This window comes from Spermophilus citellus, assembly GCF_964194105.1.
Source record: "Spermophilus citellus genome assembly, chromosome: 5".
Classification (NCBI taxonomy): domain Eukaryota; kingdom Metazoa; phylum Chordata; class Mammalia; order Rodentia; family Sciuridae; genus Spermophilus; species Spermophilus citellus.
This window is the reverse complement of record NC_138186.1, coordinates 166,570,968-166,596,839: the sequence shown is the minus strand read 5'-3', so window position 1 is coordinate 166,596,839 and position 25,872 is coordinate 166,570,968. Positions and strand designations below refer to the sequence as shown.

Genomic DNA, 25,872 nt, shown 5'->3' with positions numbered 1-25,872 from the left:
TCCCGCCAGGCCTTGCGGCCGAGCCTGAGGAGTGAGGCAGCGGGCGGGGCGGAGTTACCCAGCAGACCCCGCGGAGCCGCTCGGGTCTCTCCACGCCGCCGCCACTTCTCTAGTGACCACCGCCCGGCCTGGGGATTAAGATACGGGTTGCCTGCGGTGTGAGTGAAATTCGACGCAAACCCTGCCGCGAAGATGGAGGGGCCTTTGTCCGTGTTTGGGGACCGCAGCACTGGGGAGGCCATCCGCTCCCAGAACGGTAAGGGCGGGCGAGGCCTGGTCCTGCCCGGGCGGCCCGCGGCTCCCTGCCCTCGCCCTCGCGTCTCCCTCGGCGGAAGGGGCTCCCGAGGGCGTGGCCCGGTGCGACCCGGGCGGTTGTCGCCGTGCGGGGCCTCGCCGTCGGGGAGGACGCCAAGGGCGCCGCCGGCGTTCCCAACTCGCGGCAGCCGTGCGGAGACACGTGCCCGCCGCCCGCGGCCCCTTTTGTCCGTCGGGGATCGTCCACCAGCGACTAGGCCCCGTCGGAACTGCAGGCGGGCGAGTGCCCGCGGAAGTCGCCCCGACCCTCGGCGACTGCCGGAGAATGACGGAACGCCGCTGGCGCTCGGGGCCTGATCACCCAGCCGGGCAGCCAACCCTTAAAAACGGGGCGTCCCGCCTACGCTCAGGACGAAATTTGCCCGTCCCCTTCCTTAGGCTTCCTTGGGGCGCGTTTGTAGATCCGAGCAGTTTGGAGGTTGTGAGATGTTATTTTGCTTCTGTGGATGAGATAACTGTCCTTTAGAGCTGTGCATTTCTGATTTTACTGTACTTTTTTCATTAACTGTCTACAGTTATGGCTGCAGCTTCTATTGCCAATATCGTTAAGAGTTCTCTTGGTCCAGTTGGCTTGGATAAAATGTTGGTGGATGATATTGGTGTAAGTATATCTGTTGTGTTGGTTGCTCTAAAAAGAAAAGATCTGAAGTTTTTTTTTCTGCAAGTTGTTTTCTTCAGAACCTGATATTGGAGAGTATATCAAAGATGAATGTGTCATAATAAGGATATCTGAATTTATCTCACTTTTCCTGGAAATTTCTGAAGGATGTAACCATTACAAACGATGGTGCTACCATCCTGAAGTTACTGGAGGTAGAACATCCTGCTGCTAAAGTTCTTTGTGAGCTGGCTGATCTGCAGGACAAAGAAGTTGGAGATGGAACTACCTCAGTGGTAGGTAGTCACCTGGGAGAGGGGCTAAAGAATACTTATTTTTATCCCATTTGAAGCTGTGGGCCAGAAATAAGTTACATATTTAAAAAGGAAAACGGTATGTTTCTCAAGCAGTGCTTCAGAAACAAAACTTGATAATTATAGCTAGTTTGAGCAATATAAGTAGAAAAGAAACTCAAACTAATTAAATTCAGCATCATTTTAAATATTGGATTTCACACGTTTGGGGGACTTTTTTTCTCTTAGTATTAATACATAAGGTTTTTTATATATGGCTTCTGAAATATATTTTCTCTTACCCACCATCACCTGAGGCTTGGAAATGTCTAAAATCTTTGCTATTGTAATTATCTAAAGAACCCCATGACCCAGCTGGTGGTCTATACCTGTAATCACAGCAGCTTGCAAGGTTGAGACTGGGAGATCACAAATTCAAAGCCAGTCTCTGGCAATTTAGCCAGACCCTGTCTCTGAATAAAATACAAAAAAGGGTTGACATGTGGCTCAGTTGTGAGTGCCCCTGGGTTCAGTCCCCAGTATCCCTGTACCCAAAAGGGGGGGGAGTAGGGCTAGGGATATGGCTCAGTGGTTAAATGCTCCTGGGTTCAAACTCCACCAAAAGGAGGAGGGAAAAATAAAGGAGAGGATGATACATGTTTTTTTAAAAATTACTATTTATTTATTTTACATGCAAAAGGCAGTCATAATGATTGGATGTAGCAGTCTGCCTCCAAACTATATCCTTAGCTCTAAAAGTCTAATTAAAAGACATTTTTAGCATTCCTTAAAAGGAGTTAACCCAAAAGTCTAAAACCGTCCAAGTCATTTCAATAGCAATTTAGCTTCCATTGGGCATTTAATCTCTAAAGGTAATAGATGTATTTGTTGTCTTCCGTTTTACTGCTGAACTAGTTTCTTAGAACATTTTTCTGACTTTCATCTGTTGGGTTTGGCCATTGACATACAGAATATTTTGTAGTGTTTTCCTTTTTTCATATTTTTAATAGCCACTTATTCATTTCTCCATCACTCACCATTCTGGTTAATAATACCTGACGACTTTAGTGTTGCTTTTGTGGGTGCATGATATATCCAGTGCCAGACATCTTAGCGCATGACTGTTTTCTCAACAGGTTATTATTGCAGCAGAACTTCTGAAAAATGCAGATGAATTAGTCAGACAGAAAATTCATCCCACATCAGTTATTAGTGGCTATCGACTTGCTTGCAAGTAAGATTGTTTGCATTCTCAGGAATTTTTTAGTTTGAAAAAGTTGTGTTTTAACAACCAAGTAACACTTGAACTAGAGCCAGTAATGATTTTTCCCATATGACTACCACATTTTCTTCTAATAATAGACTTTAGTGGCTATGCTTATGGGATAGATTAAAGTTGCCATGATCTGAAGAGGGAGGATTTTCAAGTGTTCTCCTTCTATATGAAATGGCTGAACAAAAAGTCCTTTCCTTTGACATTTTGAAACTGTTACATGTGATAATATTAGGGCTGGGATTGTGGCTCAGAGGAGAGCACTGGCCTCGAATTGCATATGTGAGGCACTGGGTTCGATCCTCAGCACTGCATAAAAATAAAACAAAGATATTGTGTCCACTCATAACTAAAAAATATAAAAAGTGTCTTTTTTAATGTGATAACATTAAAAGGTTTGAGTACTGAATTGACTTTTTTTTCTGTCCCTTTAAACAGGGAAGCAGTGCGCTATATCAGTGAAAACTTAATTATTAACACAGATGAACTTGGAAGAGATTGCCTAATTAATGCTGCTAAGACTTCCATGTCTTCCAAAATTATTGGAATGTATCCTTGCATCCAAGTAAAGTTTAGCACCCCTACCCCTTTGGTGGGTAGAGTGCTAGGGATTGAACCTGATTTAGGTTTGGGTTTTTTTTTTTTTAAACAGTAAAAGTTTTAACTATCAATTTAATGCAAATTGATAAATCTGTCAGAGACATGACATTGTGTTGAAATTGCCTGTTGCTGTCTTTGTATTTCAAGGGTAAAAATATAATGTAAAGCATGTGTAAGTGATATGAACTGTGGATGGTGATAAGTAATAAGTCACTTTGATAAATATTTTTTCTTTGATGAAATTGCTAAAAAGAAAGTCACTTTCAATTGCCTTTGATTTTTATGTGTACCCTTTGTTCATTCGTTCTGTTGTTATCCTTAACTATCAGCTTAGAGATGGTGATTTCTTCGCTAATATGGTAGTAGATGCTGTACTTGCTATTAAATACACAGATATAAGAGGCCAGCCTCGCTATCCTATCAATTCTGTTAATATTCTGAAAGCCCATGGGAGAAGTCAGATGGAGAGCATGCTGATCAATGGCTATGCACTTAACTGTGTGGTGGGATCTCAGGGTAAGGTTTGAGATTTAATCATAGAATGAGATTTCTATAGTTAAAATACATCTTTTGTAACTTGAGCACATAAAAAAAAGTTAAGATGCGTGCAAATTAAAAGAAATATCTCCCCTTAATGCCTTTATATTTAAGGCTTAATAATTTTTATTTTAATTTTAGGGATAGGTGTATTATGTGAACTGAATATTGTTATAGTTATCACAAAATATTATGTTCACTTATAGGCATGCCCAAGAGAATAGTTAATGCAAAAATTGCTTGCCTTGACTTCAGCCTACAGAAAACAAAAATGAAGCTTGGTGTACAAGTGCTTATTACAGACCCTGAAAAATTGGACCAAATTAGACAGAGGTATGTTGAGGGGGTTTTTGGTTTTGTTTTGTTTTGTTTTGTTTTTTAATCTGTTAGTACTGGGGATTGAATACAGGTTCTTGGCGACCACTGAGCCACATCCCCAGCCCTATTTTGTATTTTATTTAAAGACAGGGTCTCACTGCGTTGCTTAGCAACTCACTTTTCCTGAGGCTGGATTTGAATTTGTGATCCTCCTGCCTCAGCCTTCCTCTGCCAGGACTACAGATATGAATCACTGCACCCGGCCCTATATTGAGAGATTTTTTACCTTTGTCAGGGGTGTTTGTAAAACTCCTTTGTGTTGAACCAGGCGACAGTAGACTGGAAAGAATGAGTTTTCTCATAGGCCAGAATAGTCATCATTCTGATGGCTATAGAACTGGACTTTTTAAGTATCAGAGTTTTGAAAAACTTAACATTTACCCAAATCAAACTGTTCTACATGAACCTCTAGAAAAAAAAAAATAGGAAATGTGATGATGTTTTAAAAGGGATTTGGGGTGCTATGACTTCTGTGAAAATTGAACTTTTTGTGGAATTTTTGGCTTTATGAATTGATTTGAGATTAAAGGTATAAAAGCCAAGAACCTATTTCCTCAAAGAAGCAGTTCAGACTTTTTGCTACTGTATACTGGATACTATGGACTGCAGATGGTGTTACTCGATTGGCATACAGGAAGAGCTAGTTGTGAAGGTAGTTTGCTCCCAGGGATTTTGCCTGCTTTCTTCCACTTTATCCACACTCATTTTATTATTATTATTATCATTATTTTTAACATGTAGTAACTACATATTTGAGTGCAGTGTGGCTTCACTTTGGGTAATGATCAGACCAGAATAATCATTATCTGTTGCCTCAGACATTTATTTGTATTGGGAACATTCAGAATCCTCTCTGCTAGCTATTTTGAAACATTCAGTTAGTTCTTCCTGTCCCTGTACCCATTAAACTTTTTGCATCTCTCCCCCACACCCTTCCCAGACTTTGATAACTGCTGTTCTATTCTCTACTTCTTCTTGGGAGTGTGTTTTTATTTTTATTTATTTATTTACTTTTTGCTATTTGGTTACTTTGAATAAACAACTAACCAAAGACTGCAAGAAATCTAGAAGCAAGAAATGCTGCCCATCTTCGAAATCTATATGCATGTGTATCCTTTTACTCTTTCTTTCTATCATAGGGGAATTCTCCAGCAGTATGTTTTCCAGAGTCTGTTCCCTTAGAGCCCTCCTTCATTGATTGTTCTTTAACAACTGCATCTTTAAGTCAACTCTTCCTTTGCTGGATTCCACTTGGAGCTCTCCTGTCCTTAAAGCATTTTGCTCATCCACCTGACATAGTTACTCCCTGTCCATTCTTATCAAGCAGGTACCACAAGAGTGATATAAACATGTTTGCTGGGACTTTACTTTTCGATCCCTTTTTCATCCCTCTTCTCCAGTGTCAGGGTCACTAATAATAACACTAGCATGAAAGTCAGTTGACATCTTCAGCCTCCTTCTTCTTGATCTTTATTAAGCCTTTGGCCAATTCTGTCTTAACATGCCTTTAAAGAGGGGAGGCTTTCCCTCAATCTGGGTTATTCCCAGTCTTTGTCTTCTTGGGCTTACACAGTTTCTGCTATGTATACAACTATAATGTGAGTTCTGAATATAGAGATGGAATTATTTCTTTGGCTTTGTAGCCTTGGTTCTTCAGTATCTGGTACACAGTACTTATTTAGTAGACCGGGTGAGTAGTAGTACTCTATAAAATAATAAACTAGCTAAGTATGGTGGTACATCCTTGTAGTCTGTAGTCTCACTTACCTGAGAGGCAGAGGCAATAAGTATGGTAAGTCTACAGATGAGTAACAGTCGTTTTTGATCATTTAAGTTTTATGTACTGTGCTTGATTGTGCTTTAATACAACTGATAAGTGTCATTAGTTTATAATAATCATCACTACATACGTGTGTCCACTGCATTGTGACAAGATAGCTGCTATAATGCTAGTAGGTGATAAGGATTTTTCAGCTTCATTATAATTTTTTATAGGACCACTGATGTTTATTTGGCCTATCATTGACCAAAATGAATGCATGATTGACTACTTGAAAAAAATCTTTGAATAATCTCATCTACTCCATGACTTCAATTGTATATTGACTTTGAATCTATATTTCCTTACTAGAGTTGCTTATGATTTATATACTGACTTCCTCTTTGCAGCCTTCCCTGAATAACAGAGACTTTAAACTTACAACATCCCAAACTGTGCTCTTGATTGCCCATACCTCCCATTTACCTGTGCCTGTAGTTTGACTTTCGTTCACGCTGTCGGTCCTCATAAGGGATACTTCTGTATCTCCAGTTACTGTCCCCATGTCTTCAGTCCTTCATCTTTCCACTGCAACTTTCATATGGACATTGGCATCCTTTTGAAAATACAGATTCAAAGGATAGCAGGGTATGGTTCAGAGGTACAGTATTTAGTACTTACCTAACATGCATGAGTCCCTGGGTTCAAGTCCTCACTCCATGTAAAAAGAAGCAGATTTGGTAACACTACTGTTGCTTAGAAACACCAGCATCTTAGCCATATAGACTCTTTAATGTGGCCTGCCAGGTTCATATTCTGGTCCTACTTATTTCTGCAGTTTAACTCTTGATCCCTTTATTAAACATTTGCCCTGAGAAATTTGTAATTCCCTATAAGATTCTTGAAGGCAGGGCCTCCTATTTCTTTCTAACCATACTTGATAGGAACTCAAATTGGAGTTGAGGAGAGCAAAGTGGTTAATTTTAATTTTGCTTCTGGGTAGGAAAGAACAGTTGATATAACTTAGCCTACAGTTATTTCATGGTAAGTATTTTGGAGTTTTTAATTTCGTGGTGCTGGTAATTGAACCCAAGTCTTTGTGCATGCTAAGCAAGCACTGTACCATTGAGCTACACTAATCTTTGTGAAAAGTATTCAATGGAAGTTAAGAGTTGTAGTATTAAAAAACACAGAAAGTAACGAGTTAACGAAAATACTTTCTCTGTAGAGAATCAGATATCACCAAGGAGAGAATTCAGAAGATCCTGGCAACTGGTGCCAACGTTATTCTAACCACTGGTGGAATTGATGATATGTGTCTGAAGTACTTTGTGGAGGCTGGCGCCATGGCAGTTAGAAGAGTTTTGAAAAAGGATCTTAAGCGTATTGCTAAAGCTTCTGGAGGTACTACAACTGCAAGACCTTGAATAAAAAACCTTGTGTTGATATGCATTCTCTGGCACAAGCCTTACATTGCAGTACTGGCACTGAGCAGCTTCAAAAACACTCAGCGCTATCCACAATAAATATAGAGCTATTTTTCATGACCTGGAAAAGTTCTTTAGTTTGTTGGGAATTCATGAACTGATTTTATTCACTTCAAAATGATAGTTTCATATTAGTATAAAATATAACTTAATTATCTGATAATTAGCTGTAAACCTTTAATTTGTAATGCATCACTTTTATCATAAATGTTTCTTTATTTAAGACTTTAATATCATGGGAAACAATATTTAGAGATCTTTTTAACTCCTATAGCAACTATTCTGTCAACCCTGGCCAATTTGGAAGGTGAAGAAACTTTTGAAGCTACAATGTTGGGACAAGCAGAAGAAGTGGTCCAGGAGAGAATTTGTGATGATGAATTGATCTTAATCAAAAAGTAAGAGCTACTTTCCAAATTAAAGCTATGCACATTTCATTGAGTAAAAAATTTCCTTCCCATTTATTTGCTGCTATAGTCTCTCAGTGATATAAGCAGTTATACGTGTGGGATAAAACAATATTGGGCCATTGTAAATTGAGGTGAAGTTACTTTCATCTCTTCTGCATGGTCTAGACAGTGTTTTATATTTTATATATATATATTTTGTTTGTTTTTCGTGTGGTGCTGAGGATTGAACTCACAGCTTTGCACTTGCTAGACAAATGCTCTACCACTGAGCCAGAACCCCAGCCCTCTTTTTTCACTTTTTACAATGCTGGGGATTGAACCCCAATTCCTTGAGCTTGCTAGACAAATGTGGTAGAGCTATCACAAAGCTACATCCCAGCCCTAGACATTCTTTTTGTACAGTATTCATAAATGTTCTTTTTTAACAGTTTTACTTTTTGTTCTTATTAGTACTAAGGCACGAACATCTGCATCGATTATTTTACGTGGGGCAAATGATTTCATGTGTGATGAGATGGAGCGCTCTTTACATGATGCTCTTTGTGTGGTGAAGAGAGTTTTGGAGTCGAAATCTGTCGTTCCTGGTGGGGGTGCTGTAGAAGCAGCCCTTTCCATATACCTTGAAAACTATGCAACCAGCATGGTAAGAGTTGATTTTCAAGAGGGGCTATAATTGGCATTTTGTTAACATGCTTTGTCTGGGTTCTTAATTGCTGCTGTGAACCTTAGGATTTTCCTTTTTGTAAAGAACCTAATTATCTTTTCCTTTTAGGGCTCTCGGGAACAGCTTGCTATTGCAGAGTTTGCAAGATCTCTTCTTGTTATTCCTAATACACTGGCAGTTAATGCTGCCCAAGACTCCATAGATCTGGTTGCAAAGTTAAGAGCTTTTCATAATGAGGCTCAAGTTAATCCAGAACGTAAAAATCTAAAATGGTAAGCATATAGTTTTTCTCCTTTTCACAGTGATCATCATGAGAACATTGTAAGGTATAGGCAATAGTAATCATCTTCTAGGAAGGACCAATGTTTATATTTGGGCTTTCATTGACCAAAATGTTATCATGCAGCATATAACGTGTTTTAGATGTCTGGGAACAGGGTTTCTTCCTTTTTGTATTGCACAGTGCTGTGTTTGTTAAGTGTAACCATAAAGCCAGTATTTCAAGATTAATATTTGAATGGAATATTTGGAATTAACAGGCCACCTAAGCAACCATTTAATCAGCTATGTCACCTTAATTGTAGGATTGGTCTTGATTTGATCAATGGTAAACCTCGAGACAACAAGCAAGCAGGAGTGTTTGAACCAACTGTAGTTAAAGTGAAGAGCTTGAAATTTGCAACAGAAGCGGCGATTACCATTCTTCGGATTGATGACCTTATTAAATTACACCCAGAAAGTAAAGATGATAAGCATGGAGGTTATGAAGATGCTGTTCACTCTGGAGCCCTTGATGACTGATCTGAATCTCCCTTTTATTTATAACAATGTTAAATGCAATGTCTTATACCTTGAGTAGTATACATTAAAGTACAGCATGCTATCAACTTCTGTTTTGTGAAGATGGTCTCCATCCTCACTTTGGTCATCACAAACTTTATTAGTTTAAGAAGTTCAGGTTGCTTTAAGTAGTGTGGTTAGTATTTCATCCTCTCTGAACACACATTGCTATTCCCATCCCACCTCCCACACACAGGGCAGCAACACCACGGGTTCCACCAGTTCTCTCCAATGTGTGTAACAGCGTCACAAGAATTCTACAGCCAGATGCTCCAAGAGGATGGCCCAAGGCGATGGCCCCTCCCTCAATGTTGACCTAAGAAGAAAAAGATTTGTCTTAGATCCCTTGATCTCCAGATAGAGGTGAAAATACCAAATATCAAGCTCAATTTTCATCATGACTGCTTAGAAATAAAATCATAACCTTTGATATGCATTGGTGACAACCTTTTGTTATTTTTTAAAATAGTTTTTAGTTGTTGATGGACCTTAATTTGTATGTGGTGCTGAGAATCTAACCCAGTGCCTCACGCATGCTAACCAAGTGCGTTACCACTGAGCCACAACTGCAGTCCCCCTTTGTTATTTTGTAATTAATCTGTCCCAATATCATCCACTGCCAAGCGGACAACCCTAAAAATATCTAATTTCATATTTTCATTGTACTGATTTTTCTTTTTATTTACCTTCTCTGGGTTTAATCCAAGTTCTTTAGCTATTGCAACAGAGACAGCTGCAAAGGGTTCATTAATTTCAAACAGATCAACATCTTCCAGGGACCAGCCTGCCTTTGCAACCTAAAGAAAGATAAATGGGATATAGGTCTGGTTGAAAGGCTTAAAGTTAAAACCTTGTTTGTTGAGTTATGAAGATAATGTTCCACATTTAAGGATCTCTTAAACTACCACTATGTGGTGTTCCTAGATCAGCCCAATGATTTAGTTCTATCCAAAAGGTTAAGGGTGTGCTGTTTAAAAACATCCCTCAAAAGTTCCAAATTCATAAATATTGAACCAGTAGCATCAGTCATGTCCATGTAAGATGATGGAATAGAAAAGAGCCGAATGCTGCTCTTCATGGTAAGAAACAACTCAAAGCTACCAATAAGGACTTGTGTTTTACAAAGGGAAAGAGCAGATGAAACCTGACAAAACCAAGCACAATCCTGGCATCCCAAGTAGTAGGAAGACTAAGCAGAAATTAGAAGTGAAGTGAACTGAATACAGGAACACAGGTTATTGGTCTAAAGAGTTCTTACCTAGACTGAAGGATGAGATCTAAAGTTACACTTACAGCTTGCTTTATGGCTGGAATAGGTCCTATTCCCATGATGGAAGGTTCCACACCTGCTTGTGACCAAGAAACAATCTCTGCTAAAGGTGAAAGCCCACGATTGTTAGCTTCTGACTTCTTCATGAGAACCACAGCTGCTGCACCATCATTCATTCCTATAAAATGGAAGCGACTTGATTTCCACGATGCTCATTAATTTTACTTAAAAGAATTTCACTTTTCCATTTGAAGACATTAAATTACTTGGCCATCTTGGCAAAGCCATTTGCCACAATTCAGACTTTATAGTGTAGAAAAGCCATTTGGGGCTAGGAATGTGGCTCAGTGGTAGAGCATTTGTGAAACATGCATGGGGCCCTGGGTTTGAGCCCCAACACTAAAAAAAAAGTGAATTGGTATGTTTGACCCTGCATGTTGGCATGTGCCTGTGATTCTAACCATAAGAGGCTGAGGCAGGAGGATCACAACTTAAAGGCCAGCCTGAGCAACTTAGCGAGACCCTGTCAAAAAAAAAAAAAAAAAAAAAAAAATTGTGGATGCAGCTTTGGTAAAGTGCCTTGGTTCAGTTACCATATTGGGAATAAGAGAAAGAATGGAGAGGTTATAGAAGTGGAGTAGTAGAGACTTAGGAAGTCTCTACTGGAATAAATATACTCGGGAATCACAGAAGGGTACTAGGAATTTCTGTATTAGAAAAGCATAAAGGCAGCTGTATATCTTTTTTTCCTTTTTTTTTTTTAAGAGAGAATTTTTAATATTCTTTAGTTTTCGGCAGACACAACGTCTTTGTATGTGGTGCTGAGGATCGAACCCAGGCCACAAGCATGCCAGGCGAGCGCGCTACCGCTTGGGCCACTCCCCAGCCTTATACTGTATTTTCTATGTCTAGTTGGACTACCAAGAAATCAAATTCAATATAGGCTAATGATCAAATAGAATTCTTCCTTAAACTAAAATGAATTTTAAGAACCATTTTGTGTATAAAAAGGTATTCACTTCACTTGTTAGACCTTGCAGAAAATAGATCTCCCCAGATACCCATCAAAAATTGAACCTGAAGCATTAGCTGGGGTGATGGTTCCTGTTCCATCCGTAACAAAGTAGGGCTTTAGCTTGGATACGGCTTCAAGGTTAGTCCCATGGCGAGGAAACTCGTCTGTTTTAACTTCAGTGAGACCTACAAGAAGAGAAGCCAAGATTTAGATTGTCCTGGGAATGATAGGTTTCCCAGAAATGAGGATTCATATTTGGCAGAAAGATTGTTAATATATACCCACTCATTCCAGTAGAAGAAAAGTACAATTACTATATGTTCCAAATCCGTAACCTTTCCTGAGGGAGATGTCAAAGCAAAAGGTGCTAGAGTTTGCATCATAGCACTTTTGGCTGGTTAAAACTGAGTGAATCAGGATGTCTTACAGCCAATCTCAAGATTGCCTGGAGGTGAGATGTCAGTTATCAATGAAGGAACTTGATTGCAGCATTCTGTGTTAGACAATGACATGTGACCATTCTCTACAAGATCCATTCTCTAGAATATGAGTCACACACAGAAGCAACAGGAATTAATGGATGTTGACTTCTGAGAAGGTTTAGTTTAGCTTATATGGGAAATAGGTCAGCTGTTGCCCCTTAATAATCACAAGCCAATGGCTGATAACAGTTTTCTATGTTACCATGTCCCATAAATACAGCATCTCCTCTCCCCTACATTCAGATATAACCAGGATAATATCCTTGCAATCTGAAAAACCTAAGATAAAAATGTATAAAAATTCCTATATATGATTCTTACTATAAATAGGTCAAGGTTTAAATTATGATTTTTATTACCCACCTTTTCTAGAAGATACAAATACTGGTACAATCTCTTTATCAAAATGGCCAGCTTTCTGTGCATTCTCCGTCCTGTTCTGGGACAGAACTGCGAGCTTGTCCTGATCTTCTCGACTCACTTGCCATTTTTTGGCTACATTTTCAGCTGTGGAAAAACAAAGTAAAACCCAATATTTTCATAAACTGGCTTTTGGTAGTTCAAGCTGTCCACACTTAAAGCAGTGCTGACCACACCTACTAGCAGGCTTCCTAGTGGGCTGAGGTGCAATGCTGGGCGCTGTCTGCAATGCCCTGTCCTGGCAGCGATCTGAAAATGCTGCAATGACTCAGGCCACTTTTGCCCCATTTGCTTTAACATTCTCTTTCCAAACCATCTGAGTAAAAGCTGGAGATACACTGTCCTTTCACCCCTGAATTTTAATTTCAGTGTACATGTCCCAAAAACAAGGCCTTTTTTTTTTTTTTAACATAACCACAGTTATAAAAATCAGAAAATTTAATACTACTGTCTAATTCTTGGTCCCTATTCAAATTTAACCTATCATCCTACTAGTCAATAGGAAGATATTTTCTTCTTCAGTACAGAATCCAATGCAGGAGTATATATTACATCATTTAACTATTCATCTCTAGTATCCTTTAATCTGGAACATTCTTTAGACTACCTTTGTGTTTCATAAACTTGCTCTTCCAGCTCTGAGATTCTTCAGCATGGTCTGCTCTATGAAAAGGACTTTGAACTACACATTTTCTTTTTCCTCTTTAACTGGAAATTTGAACCCAGGGCCTTGTGCATGTTAAATTTGAGGAGCACGGGCCAGCTATTTTATCAAATGTCCTCAATTTGGGTTGTCTCATGTTTCCTCAAGCTTCTATGTGACAATTTTGCTTAAAGGCAGAATACCACCAAATGATGGCATGATCTTTCTGGAATCTTGTCAGGGCATGATCTTTCAGGAATCTTGTCAGGACATGAAAGTAATCAATGTATCCCAGATGATGTCAGATTTGGTCCCTGGTTACAGTGGTATCTGCCAGGTTTCTAACTCTACAGGTACTATTTTTCCATTTATAACTAATCAGTAGGTTATGGGAAGTTGTTCTAAGTCTAGGAAAATATCTTCTTATTAAACTTCTTCATTAGTTTTAGCTTTCATTCATGATTTCTAATGCCAACATTCTTTTGATATGGACTAACTGGTTTTATATCAAAAAGAAGAGTTTGCCTTTACAGACACTACTGAAATTAAAGCCTCAACCCCAGTACAATAATAGTGGATGATCTCAACACACCTCTCCCATCAGTATATTACTCATCCAAACATAAATGCAGTCAAGATTCTTTGGACCTAAAAAATTTAAATCAAATGGACTTAACAGACATCTATAGAACATTTCATTTGACATCAGCTTAATATACTTTCTTCTTAGCTGCTCATGGAAACATCCAAAATAGAACATATTTGAGGCCACAAAGCAACTCAGCATATACACAGACACACAGAAAAAGATACAAGTCCATGCATCTTATCTCATCAAAATAAAATGAAATTAGGAAAAAAAAACTAGAAACACTATTTTAACACATGGAGATTTAACAACACACTTATGAATGATGAATAAGTAAGTGATAGAAGAAATTGGGAGAAATTTAAAAATTCTTAGAATCCAATGAGAATTGTGATATAACATACCAGAACCTCTGGGACACTATTAGAACAGTTCTAAGAAGAAAGATAGCTGAGTGTCACGTCACATAAGAAAATCAGAGAGGGGGCTGAGGATGTGGCTCAAGCGGTAGCGCACTCGCCTGGCATGTGTGCGGCCCGGTTTCGATCCTCAGCACCACATACCAACAAAGATGTTGTGTCCGCCAAGAACTAAAAAATAAATATTAAAAAAAAAAATTCTCTCTCTCTCTCTCACTCTCTCTCCTCTCTCACTCTCTCTTTAAAAAAAAAAAAAAAAAAAGAAAGAAAAAGAAAATCGGAGAAAACCCAAATAAATCTAATGATGCATTTGACTTGAGGGTCTTGAAAAAGAACAAACCAATTCCAAAACCAATAGATGGAAGGAAATAATTATCAGAGTCAAAAATCAATGAAATTGAGAAAAACATATAAAAAGGAACAATGAACAAAGAATTTTTTTTTAAAGATAAACAAGATTGATTAGCCCATAGCCTAACAAAAGAAAAAGACCCAAATTAATACGATTAGAGATGAAAAAGGAGAAATCACCACAGACATCACAGAAATTCAAAGGATATTAGGGATTATTTTGAAAACTCCAATAAATTGGAAACCAAGAAGAAATGGATACATTTCTAGATATATATGACCTACTAAAGTTGAATTAAGAGAACAAAAACACCTGAGCAGACCAATAACAAGTAAATGAACATCTAGGAATAACCTAACCAAGGAGATGAAAGACCTCTACAATGAATATTAGAAATTGGAGACAACCCAAGAAAATGGAAAGACCCTCCATGTTCATGGATAATTAATATTGTTAAAATGGCCATTTTGCCAAAATCAATATACAGATTCAATGTAATCTCCATCAAAATACCAATGACATTCTTCACAGAACTAGATAAAGCAGTCCTAAGATTCATTTGAAAGAATAAAAGACTCAGAATAGCCAAAGCAATTTTTTAAAAATATTTTTTTAGTTGGACACAATACCTTTATTTTACTTATTTATCTTTATGGAACCCAATACCCCGCATGTGCTAGGTGAGTGCTCTACTGCTGAGCCACAACCCCAGCCCTAGCCAAAGCAATTCTAAGTAAAAAAAAAAAAGAAAAAAAAATTCTGGAAACATCACAATACCTGACCTCAAATTATACTATAGAGCTATAGTAACAAAAACTGTAAGTGCTGGCATAAAACAGATAATTAACCAACGGTACAGAATAGAAGACAGAGACAAACCCACTCAGATACAGTCATCTGACCCTTGACAAAGGTGCTGAAAACACTAGAGGAAAAAAAAAACAGCCTTTTTGACAAATTGTGTTATTCATATGTAGAATAATGAGATTAGCTCTACCCTGGATCAAAGACCTAGGAATAAGATCAGAAACTGCAACTTCTAGAAGAAAATGTGGGGTCAACATCCTAACATATAGGTGCAAGCAGGAAATAATGCCAAAAATTAATACATGGATGGCATCAAATTAAAAGCTTCTGCACAGAAAAAAGAAAAGAAAAACACCAACAATATGAAGAGAACCTATAGAATGGGAGAGAACCTTGCTACTCTTCTGACAAAGGATTAATATACAGAATATTTACAGAACTAAAAAAAACTTAACACCAAAAAACCAAATAACCCAATTAATAAATGGGCAAATGAACTAAACTGACTAAACTGACAGTTCTCAAAAGAAGAAATACAAATAAATGGTCAACAAATACATGCAAATGTTCAACAAAGTTAGCAATTGGGAAAATGAAATCAAAACTACATTGAGATTTAGATGTCATCAACACCAGTCACAATGGCAGTCATCAGGAATACAAACAATAATAAATGCTTGAGAGTATGTGGAGAAAAACGAACACCTTTACACTGGTGGTGGGATTGTAAATCAGTACCACCACTATGAAAATCACTGCAGAGATTCCTCAGAAGACTAGAAATGGAACCATGTGACACAGCTATACCACTTCTCGGTATTTATCCTGAAGAATTAAAGTCGTCCTACTATAGCATACACACATACCCATGCTGATGGTAGCAAAATTCACAATAGCCCAACTAGGGAAACAGCCTAGGTGTCTGTCAATGGATGACTGGATAAAGAAAATGCGGTACATACACACAATACAGTTTTATTCACCCACACAGAAGAATGAAATTATATAATTTACAGGAAAATAAATAAACTGGAGAACACTATGTTAAGTGAAATAAGCCAAATTCTGAAAGTCAAGGGTCGTATGCCTTCTCTCACATGCAAAAGTGGAGAGGAAAAAGGAAAAGGTGGTAGGGTATGGAATCTCATGAAAGTCAAAGGGAGATCAGGAGAGTAAAGAAAAGAGCCAGGGGGAGGCAGGAGGGGAGAACCACTGGGGAATGATATTGGCCAAATAATATTGTCATGTTGTCATGTGCATGTAGGAACATGTAACAATGAATTCCACCATTACATACAACTATAGTACCCCAATAAAAAATATGGAGATGGGTGCAGTGGCACACACCTATAATCCCACCAACTCAGGAGACTGACATAGGAGAATCACAGATTCAAAGCCAGCCTCAAAAACTTAGCAAGGCCCTCTCACCATAAAATCTTTTAAAAGGGCTGGGATGTCTCTCAGTGGCAAAGTGTCCTTGCATTCAATTCCTATCACCAAAAAAAAAGCATGAGTCATTTTGATTTACCAATTGCATTGTCAATAACCATAAAACCAGGGGCCTTCTAGATAGCTGGCTAATATGTAACGTGGAGTGCAAAAAAATAGTTAAGTACCAGTGCCGCAGTCTGGCAGGGCACAAAATGACCGAGCCTCCACGAGGCTGCAACCTTTGGACAAATAGCTTAAGTAAATAAGTGACCTGGAGACAGCACAATAAGCCAGCTTCAGAGAAGGAATTCAGTGCCTTCCCAACCTCTCAGAAGCTACAGCCAGAAGCCATCTTGAGAAAGATCCTGTTATATGCAACTATACTGCTGTAGGGGTACAAAAGCTGGCATAAACATAATCTCCAGGGCTGGGGATGTGGCTCAAGCAGAAATGCGCTCACCTGGCATGCGTGGGGCGCTGGGTTCGATCCTCAGCACCACATAAAAATAAAATAAAGATGTGGTGTCCACCAAAAACTGAACAAACAAACAAACAAACAAACAAACCCTATAATCTCCAGTAACACCCCGCTATGTTGACTGGAAATGCAGTCACATGAGACACTCCTGGTTTGGGGCAGTGTCGCCAACACAAACTTGCCCAGAGCTTTACCCTGCTGAGAGCACTCTGGAATCAGTGGTTCCAGTGAACCTGGCTTCTGTGATGGGGAGCAATACCAGTTGCTCTGGTTTTTGCAGGGCCCAGGTCTGAAGGCACTGGGATTGAGGATAGCAGATCACCTGGTTCCCGGGATCCTCAATCAGCCCAGAACTCAGTGATTCAATTGCCACTCCCACTTTGGGAGGCTCTGGCATTTGCCACAATTCTGGGTCACAGACTAAAAACCTCCAGAGCAAATATACTCCTGGGACAGGTGGCTTTCCACCCAAACTTGGTGAGAAGTTCTTGACTGCCACAGCCCAGCATTTGCCAGGCCCTGGATGTGCAGGCTAAACCCTCTGAAGAGAATATACCTCTGGCACAGCCGACGTCTGCATTAACTCACTGGGCAAGAAAGATCTGACACAACCTGCATGCACCCCAACTGGTTTGAGAGCTGAGGAAATTCCAGCAAACTACAGCCCCCATCCCCGACCCTCACCCAGTACTTGATGGATTCCAACCCTAGGAGACCCAGGGAGATGACGGGCACAGCTCATGACCAGCGGCCCTCACTCGCATTTCCTGAGCACCTTGGCCAGGAGGAATTATTGACTCCTGTTATTTTTTTGTCATTGTTACTTTTTATTATTTATTTTCTTTTAGTCTGTTACTTTATTTCATTTTAAATTTTTAAGTGCCTTTCTCGTTTTTTTCCTTTTTATTTCTATTTGTATCATTATCTTTCTCTTCCTTCTCCTTTTTATTTTTTTATGTAAGTATTCTCCCCTTGGTGTTTTGTCTGTTTTCGTTTTGCTTTATTCTCTCTCTTTTTCTTCCAGTGCTGAAATTGGGCTCAAGGCCTCATGCACACTAGGACAGACGCTCAGCCTCTGAGCTACAACAGAAGCCCGCTCAAATCCTGGCAGAAAGTTCTACTTAAAGAAGAGGGACATGAGCCCTAAGCTGTGAACCTGTCCCCATGCTGGCTCCCAGGCAGAAACCTCCACAGTGGTGCAGAGAGAAGACGCACAACAGTGGCTGACATCGCATCTAAGTGGGTCCTCTACATCAACCACAGCCATACCTGACCCACTGTACACGGCTGGTAGGACGGAAAGCGATTCCCACAGAGGAGCCGTGAATCCAGCTGCTGCCCTTCCTGGTGAAGCACCCAGATCTGCACTAGTCTCCAGTAAAGACAACAAGAGCTTTAGGGCCAGGTGCTGTAGCGCACACCTGTATCCCAGAGGCCCTAAACAACTCAGTGAGACCCTATCTCTACATAAAATATTAAAAAACGGGCTAGGGATGGCTCAGTGGTTAAGTGTCCCTGGGTCCAATCCCCGGTACCAGAAAAAGAGCTTCAGGTGCTTCAACACAACGGAAGCAGCCAGCATCATCATCATTTATAACAGACCTACTATGAATAGCATCTGGAAATCTCCAGCTCCTGATAGGACTGCCACTCTCATGGTAGAAGTGGCCACAGAGGCACATCCCACATATTACGCTGCCCACACCACTCTGAAGCACCAGAGTGTCTCTTGGTATCGCCCACTCTGAAACACTACACTCTGTGCAAACCCACAAATCACAACTAAAGAAGCTACAGGGAGATTACACACTATGGAGTCCAGTTGAAAATAAACTCAACACATACAACAAACCAATATCCCATGTTTCGCTAGCAGAAGAAAGCCTCATACTAAGAAGGACACCACATAAAAGTGGAAGGGAGATTAATCCCAACAGATTTGCAAATCTCAACACAGAAATACAAGAAATAGAAGAAAAAAAAAGGTAATGTCACCTAAAGTTCATAACTCCGTAATAACCGATTTCAGAAATCTTAAAGTGGATGAAATACTAAACAAGGAATTCAAAAGAATGATTTTTTTAAGCACTCAAACAGTTGAATGAATTGAAGAAAACAATGCAGAATGTGAATGAGCAGTTCAAAAATATAGATTTTGAAAAAGAACCAAAGAGAAATCTTTGAAAAGAAATGAAAAATTCATTTGAAAGCCTCAAGAACAGTGGATTAAACAAAAGAAAGTATTGAAGCTTGAAGACAGATGACCTAAAAGTGGAGGAGGGACTAAACGGGACTCTTAGGGGTTAGGAGGAGGTTCAAGCAGCAGCAGCAAAAGCTACACCAGCAGCATTCCAGCAAGTGGTTTTCCAGGGGACACTCTCAGGAGTGCTGCCCTGTGACGTTTCCTACTTTGTTCTTGATTATTCTCTTCACTTTCTTTGCCTTCGTGTATTAAAATAATCAAAATCTGTCATCTTGGCTTTCTTTTCTCTGGCTTCAGTCTTCTTGGCCCACTTTGTGGCCACACATTTTGTACTGATATCTGCCTTCTGCCAGGCCTGTGGGACATACTGCTGGAGGACACTGTGTGGTAACTTAAGGATGGAGTCAGTTAGCCGCAGGCATTTGGGAGGCACGGCCTACTTCCTTGCCTGAATACACTCCATCCTCCAAAGCCCTGTTCTGAACACTGGCATCTACAACTGTGACCACTTTCTGGCATGAGGCCCAAAGGAAATGTAGGCTAGCCAGCCGATCACCATAAAGTACTGAACACCATATACTTATCAGGGTCCTCTGGGTGCCATTCCACACTCAGCTTGCCAGTTAAGACAAAGGTCAAGTAGGCTGGCTGCTGGATCTGGAGGTTGACTTGTTTCAACCTTTTTAAAGTTAGTGTATTCTCAGCTACCTCTGCCTTACCTGTGATACCCATATGATAGTTGTGAAATGCATCTGTCAGACCATCGCAGAGTATACTGTCAGCCAGTGGCATCTCCCCCATTTTTACTCCTGTTCTCAAGTGAGCCAAATGAGGAGCCTGGAAACAAGAAATAAAAGTGGATTTAAGCCAGAAACAGTGGCACATGCCTGTAATCCCAGCTACTCAGGAGGCCGAGGCAAAGGGATCACAAGTTCAAGCAGTCTGGGCAACTTAGCAAAACCCTATCTCAAAATAAAAGCAAAGAAAAAAAGAGGCGTGCTGGGGCTGTAGCTCAGCACGAAATGCTCCCAGGTTCAATCCCTGGTCCAAAAAAAAGGGAATGACTACTCTCCCACCTACCCACTACCACGGCTCCCTCAACCCTGTCCATTTGGTGTCTTATTTCCTTAAGAATCCCATTTGTAGCCAGGTATAGTGATGCATACCTGTAAACCCAGCTACTCAAGAGGCTGAGGCAGGAGGAATCAAAGTTCAAGGCCAGAATGCACAATTTAATAAGATCAAAATAAAATTAAAAGAAGTTGAGGATACAGCTCAGCGGTAGAGGGCTTGAGTTCAACTCCCAGTACCACCACCCCCTCAAAAAAAAGAAGCAGAATCCCATTATTCTTTCCAGAGAGGGAACTAATTATCTGTAAATTGAAGCAATCACCTAAGGACTTCCGTAATGCTAACAATGTGTTACTTATTTTGACAGGAGACATAATATATACAATGAGAATAAGTAGGTTGACTAATAAGAGGGATTTCTGGGTAGAAATTTCTTAACTTCCACCAACTCACTGGCACCTGTAACCGAATGGAAAGAGTAATGGGCTTGGATCCAAAGGACTTGTATTTAGCCAGGCAGAGTGGCACATGCCCAAGTTCCAGCACTCAGGAAGCTGATTCAAAAGGAGCTCAGGATTTTAGATCTGCCTGGAAAACATAGTAAGACCTCTTCTCAAGCTGGGCACAGTGGCACTTGACTGTAATTCCAGTGGCTCGGGAGGCTGAGGTGGGAGGATCGAGAGTTCAAAGTAAGCCTCAGGAATGGTGAGGCGTTAAGCAACTCAGGGCTGGGGATGTGGCTCAGTGGTCAAGTGTCCCCGAGTTCAATCCCTGGTACCAAAAAACAAAAAACACCCATCTCAAAGAAACAAAACAAAAGCTGTGCTTAAATGCTGACTCTGGGCATCAATTTTCTTCCCCGTAAATTGGGAATAATATCATCAATCCTACTGGGCTTTTGTGACGATATGTACAAAAGCACTTAAGAAAGTATATCATAGGATCCCATCAAAATCACCGATCATTTTTGCTACCTTCATTCTGCCTCTTTCTGACTCTCTGCAATAGCTGAGAACTGGCCTCTGACTAGTGGATTCCCAGATCAGACCTGAGCCGCCTCAGGGGATATCCTTTGTCTTTTCACCTCTGTGCCAATTAGAGGATGTGACTTAGTGAGACAATTCCCACCTGGCAAACCTACTGGAGAAGAGCACCACTTTGCAGTTCTCTTTTCCACATTGTTTACCTCCAAAAGGTCAACAAAGTCTGGTCCCTGGGTTTCTCCTTGGCATATGCAGGAAGATAAAAGTTAACATCTAGGGGCTGGGGATGTGGCTCAAGTGGTAGCGCGCTCGCCTAGCATGCATGAGGCACTGGGTTCGATTCTCAGCACCACGTAAAAATAAAATAAAGATATTGTGTCCACCTAAAACTAAAAAAATAAATGTTAAAAAAAATTTAACATCTAAATTTGACTTTCTTCAAAATGGAAAGAAATTTAAAACCAAGGACAAAACGAACATTATGAGTTTGATTCAGAAAATACTGTATGCTTCAGTAACAATACTTTGGAAAAAATGGGTTCTGTTCCAGTTGAGAGGTTTTTTCTTCAAATGGAATTTCCCTTCCAATTTGAAGACTAATACACACTTAGGTAGGGTCAAGGTTGAGTCCAATTTTTGTTGACTTACTATTGATTCCAGTTCTGATACGCATCAGCTTATTCTGCACAAGTTTATCAGTGAGAGGTCACTGAGAGGCATTTTTTCAAAGGACTTACCTTGCTCATACTTTCCATGCCTCCTGCAACCACAATGCTGGAGTCACCAACCCCTATAGACTGGGCTGCAAGACACACAGCTTTTAGGCCTGACCCACAGATCATTTGGCAGCTCCACGCTGGAACAGGGTATGGAATCCCTGCACCCATACTGGCTTGTCTAGCAGGATTTTGCCCACAACCTGGAAGAAGAACAGAAGACTCTACACAATCAAGGAGAAAGATAAAATATCAGGGTGCAACTACATGTAAAATTGCCAACTATGCCACCTGCCACTTTTGAAAGCCCACTGCTAAGTTGCACTGAAAGCACAAAGGCCTATAAGTCTCCATGAGTCAGTCTAGCCCTTGAATATAGATTGCCTTGTGCTGCTCTTCAGCTATTTAACAGATAGAAGCTTTCTCCTCCACAAAGAAATTCTTAATACCTTAAAAAGACAAAACCCTAAATTTAGGAAATGATTACTGAACATAACAGTGCTAGCATTTAATAGAATGAAAATGAGGATTCCTATCTGACACAGTGCTTATCCCTAACTGTTTGATTAGTGCCTGGCACACAGTAGGTGCTCATTGAATATTTATTACATGATTGTGGAAGATACCTGGTTTAAGAAGTATGGTGGATCTGTGTCCGTGTGCTACCTCCACTTCAAACTGTGACCTTGGGAAGTTACTTGACCTCTCAAAGTCTCATTTACTCATTTGTAAAATGCAGATACTAGGATTCAAGACATTTATTAAAAGGATTAAGTGAGGCAAAAGGGAAACACATAGCATAGAGTTTACAGGCCCCGCACTTAGTAGGCCCTCAATAAACAAAGCTGGGTTTTTTTGTTTTAGGTTTTTTTGTTTTGTTTTGTTTTACCAGGGATTGAACCCAAGGGCACTCAACCGCTGAGCCACATTTCAAATTTTTTATTTTATTTTATTTTTTTTAAATTATTTTATTGTTGGTTGTTCAAAACATTACATAGTTCTTAATCAAATTTTTTATTTTGAGACAGGGTCTCATTAAGTTGCTTAGAGCCTCTCTAAGTTGCTGAGGCTGTCTTTCAACTTGTGATCCTCCCAGCCACTGGGATTACAGGCATGCACCACCATGCCCAAGTTCACAACCATATATTTTTTTTAATTTTTAAAATTATTTAATTACATTTTTAGTTGTAAATGGACACAATACCTTTATTTTATTTATTTATGTGCTGCTGAGGTTTGAACCCAGTGTCTTACACATGCTAGGCAAGTGTTCTACCACTGAGCCACAGCCCCAACCCCCACAACCCTTTATTTTTATCATAATTATGTAAGATATACTATAGAAGTCAGTGAAACAGCTGGGTAGGTATCAGTCACACAACTATAATCCCAGCAGCTTGGGAGGCTGAGACAAGAGGATTGTGAGTTCAAAGCCAGCCTCAGCAAAAAGCAAAGCACTGAGCAACTCAGTGAGACCCTGTCTCTAAATAAAATACAAAAAGAAAATAGGGCTGGGATGTGGCACAGTGTTCAAGTGGCCCTGAGTTCAATCCCTGGTATCAAAAAAAAAAAGAAGAAGAAGTCAATGAAACATGGAAGGAGGTATGAGAGAAACCAGTAGTGAATCACCCTATGAAAAATGAAAAAATCTGAATTACAGGTCTGGGAAAACAGGAAGGAGGAAGGGGCCAGAACACAATCAGGCTGAGGTTGTTACAGTCATACTTTAAAGTCTTGGAGAGTCATGATAAAGTGTCACAATTCATACAAATCTTTTAAGGTTCATAAGGAGAAGCTGAGCAGAATTAGGAAGAGGAACTGCAAATATAGGTTGAGTATGTCTGTTCTGAAGATACAAAATCCTCCAAAATGTAAAACTTTCTGAGTGTTGACATGTCATAATATTCCACACATGATCTAATGTGACAGTTCAAAGTTAAAAGTCAGGTTCCCAAGGGAAAAAAAAAAAAAAAAAAAAAAAAACACCTTCCAGGCTCTTTAGCTGTGACACAAACTTTTCATGAACCAATTAAAAATATTATATAAAATTACCTTCAGGCTGTGTGTATAAGGCATATATGAAACATAAATGAATTTCATGTTCAGACTTGAGTCCCAGCCTCAACATATCTCAGTATGTATAAGCAAATATTTCAAAATTTGAAAACAAAACAAAACAAAACAAAAAAAAAAAACAAATTGAAAACACTTCTGGTCCCAAGCATTTTGAGTAAGGGATATTCAACCTGTACACAGATAAATGCATCAGGTCTCAGACAGGGTAGGGGCAGAAGTTAGTTTGGGGTATTATGAATTATTACTACAATTAATTAGAATTTATAGTATTGAGTGAATATGAACTAATATTTTTGTTTGTTTTGGTGCGGGAAAGTGAACCCATTACCACATACATGGTAACCATGCACTCTACCACTAAGCTACACTCCTAGATCCCCAAAATGAGTATTAATATCAAATTAGGTATGGTCACTGATCACTGATTTATAAACCCAGCAGGAACTGGAAGTACGATGGGGGCATTCTCAGGACTCCTCTTCCTCCAGACAGTGATAAGCACAGTGCAGGCACATAGGAGGAATGTAATACATTTTCACTGATGTGTGGAGGACAATGCATTTCTTCTATGTATCAGGCTGGCCCTGCTTCTAAGGAATGGAAAGGCAGTGTAGGTTAGTGATGTAGGAACATGCAAGAAAAGCATGTAAAGAAGCCGAATCCTGAGCTGAAGAAGTTGCAAGGCTGGGAGAAGGAAGATAGGATAAATCCTAGCAGGGGGAATTTGGGGCAAATGTATGGAGGCAGTTGTGTGCGGTGTGTGCCCGGGGTCGGGGGACGGGGCTGTTTCTAATAAGCCCATCCTTTCCTGAGGTCACTCAGGAGTTACCTGCTGCCAAAACATGTCCCAATATAACCTCGGAAACCTCTTCCGGAGCCACTGAGGCCCTTTTCAGGACTTCTTTGATGACAGCCGAGCCCAGGTCCTGGACAGGCACAGTAGATAAGGCACCATTGAATGAGCCTACAAAGAATTGTGGAGAGAGCAGAGATCTGAACCCTGGGCGCGCTGCAGAAGCCCACCACGCGCTTCGGGACTCCAGGAGCCTGAGCCAGGGCGATGGGCGCCATCTAGAAAGGCCACGGAAGGTGTGGATGCGGCCCCACGCTGCCCAAACGAAAGCAGCCGGCGCTCGGGCGGGCCAAGGGTTCTGCCGCACTAAGGAGGTGGAGGCAACCACGGCTGACCCTCGCTTTACCAGACCCGCTCCGCCCAGTGCCTGGGCTCAGACCACCAGTGGTTCAGCCCCAGCGACCACAGCTGACAGGTGGCGTGTCCCGGAGCTGGCCAATCAGGGGTCTCTCAAGAAGGCGCCTCCCTGTGCCAGCCAATAGGAGGGCGTGGCAGCACAGTGGCTCAACCACGAGGAGCCAATTCGAGGATGAGGGGCGGAGCGAGCGCCGCAGGCGAGCAGGGGGCGGCGCCGCAGGCCCGGGCTAGGGAGGCGCAGGGCGCTGGAGCCCTCCGGCAGTACTGGGGGTCGCGGCCGGACTATGACCCCTCCTGTCCACCCTTTTCCCACACCACACAGGCCCGACCCTCGGCGCGACTACTGAAGCGCAGGGGGCCCGGACCCCGCGCCTACCCGCCAGTCACTCACCTATGACAGTCCGCGCCGCCGAGACGATGACCACGGGGTCTGAGCCTGCATTCATCTTGCCACGACCACCTCTGCCCAGCGCCGCCTGTGAGTGCGGTAAAGCTCTTCCCGGCGGCTTTCAGGCCGTGCCTGGGGGCGGAGCCTAAGGCAGCTCCGCCC

General features: G+C 40.7%; 2 protein-coding genes across 3 annotated transcripts; one reads left to right on the top strand and one right to left on the bottom strand.

The window, feature by feature from the left end:
- The first annotated feature begins 48 nt into the window (after positions 1-48).
- Positions 49-9,202, top strand: LOC308650597 (T-complex protein 1 subunit alpha). Its single transcript, XM_081296720.1, has 12 exons — positions 49-256; positions 831-916; positions 1,081-1,209; positions 2,343-2,440; positions 2,918-3,028; positions 3,414-3,595; positions 3,823-3,949; positions 6,982-7,157; positions 7,515-7,638; positions 8,101-8,293; positions 8,423-8,586; positions 8,899-9,202. The coding sequence occupies exons 1-12, from the start codon at positions 193-195 to the stop codon at positions 9,113-9,115; spliced, it is 1,671 nt and encodes a 556-aa protein (XP_081152846.1). The 5' UTR covers positions 49-192; the 3' UTR covers positions 9,116-9,202.
- ACAT2 (acetyl-CoA acetyltransferase 2) lies at positions 9,198-25,872 on the bottom strand. 2 transcript variants are annotated; one of them, XM_081296721.1, is made up of 9 exons: positions 25,714-25,872; positions 24,942-25,076; positions 22,058-22,239; positions 19,986-20,103; positions 12,285-12,428; positions 11,502-11,624; positions 10,448-10,602; positions 9,841-9,951; positions 9,198-9,470 (listed from the first exon to the last, which is right to left on the bottom strand). In XM_081296721.1, the coding sequence occupies exons 1-9, from the start codon at positions 25,766-25,768 to the stop codon at positions 9,300-9,302; spliced, it is 1,194 nt and encodes a 397-aa protein (XP_081152847.1). In that variant the 5' UTR covers positions 25,769-25,872; the 3' UTR covers positions 9,198-9,299. The 2 variants fall into 2 exon arrangements, with proteins under 2 accessions (XP_081152847.1, XP_081152848.1); XM_081296722.1 differs by lacking the exons at positions 9,198-9,470; positions 9,841-9,951 and adding an exon at positions 10,065-10,251 and having other exon boundaries at positions 10,413-10,602.

Bases quoted from the DNA above. Each gene is read 5' to 3' on its own strand.
- LOC308650597 (XM_081296720.1), top strand. From the start codon at position 193: ATGGAGGGGCCTTTGTCCGTGTTTGGGGACCGCAGCACTGGGGAGGCC. The intron at 2,441-2,917 runs GTAAGATTGTTT...CCCTTTAAACAG, and splicing joins GGCTATCGACTTGCTTGCAA to GGAAGCAGTGCGCTATATCA. The intron at 3,029-3,413 runs GTATCCTTGCAT...CTATCAGCTTAG, and splicing joins TCTTCCAAAATTATTGGAAT to AGATGGTGATTTCTTCGCTA.
- ACAT2 (XM_081296721.1), bottom strand. From the start codon at position 25,768: ATGAATGCAGGCTCAGACCCCGTGGTCATCGTCTCGGCGGCGCGGACT. The intron at 12,429-19,985 runs GTAAGGCAGAGG...GTTTTTCCACAG, and splicing joins CTATCATATGGGTATCACAG to CTGAAAATGTAGCCAAAAAA. The intron at 10,603-11,501 runs GTTCAATTTTTG...TCCATTTTATAG, and splicing joins CACCCCAGCTAATGCTTCAG to GAATGAATGATGGTGCAGCA.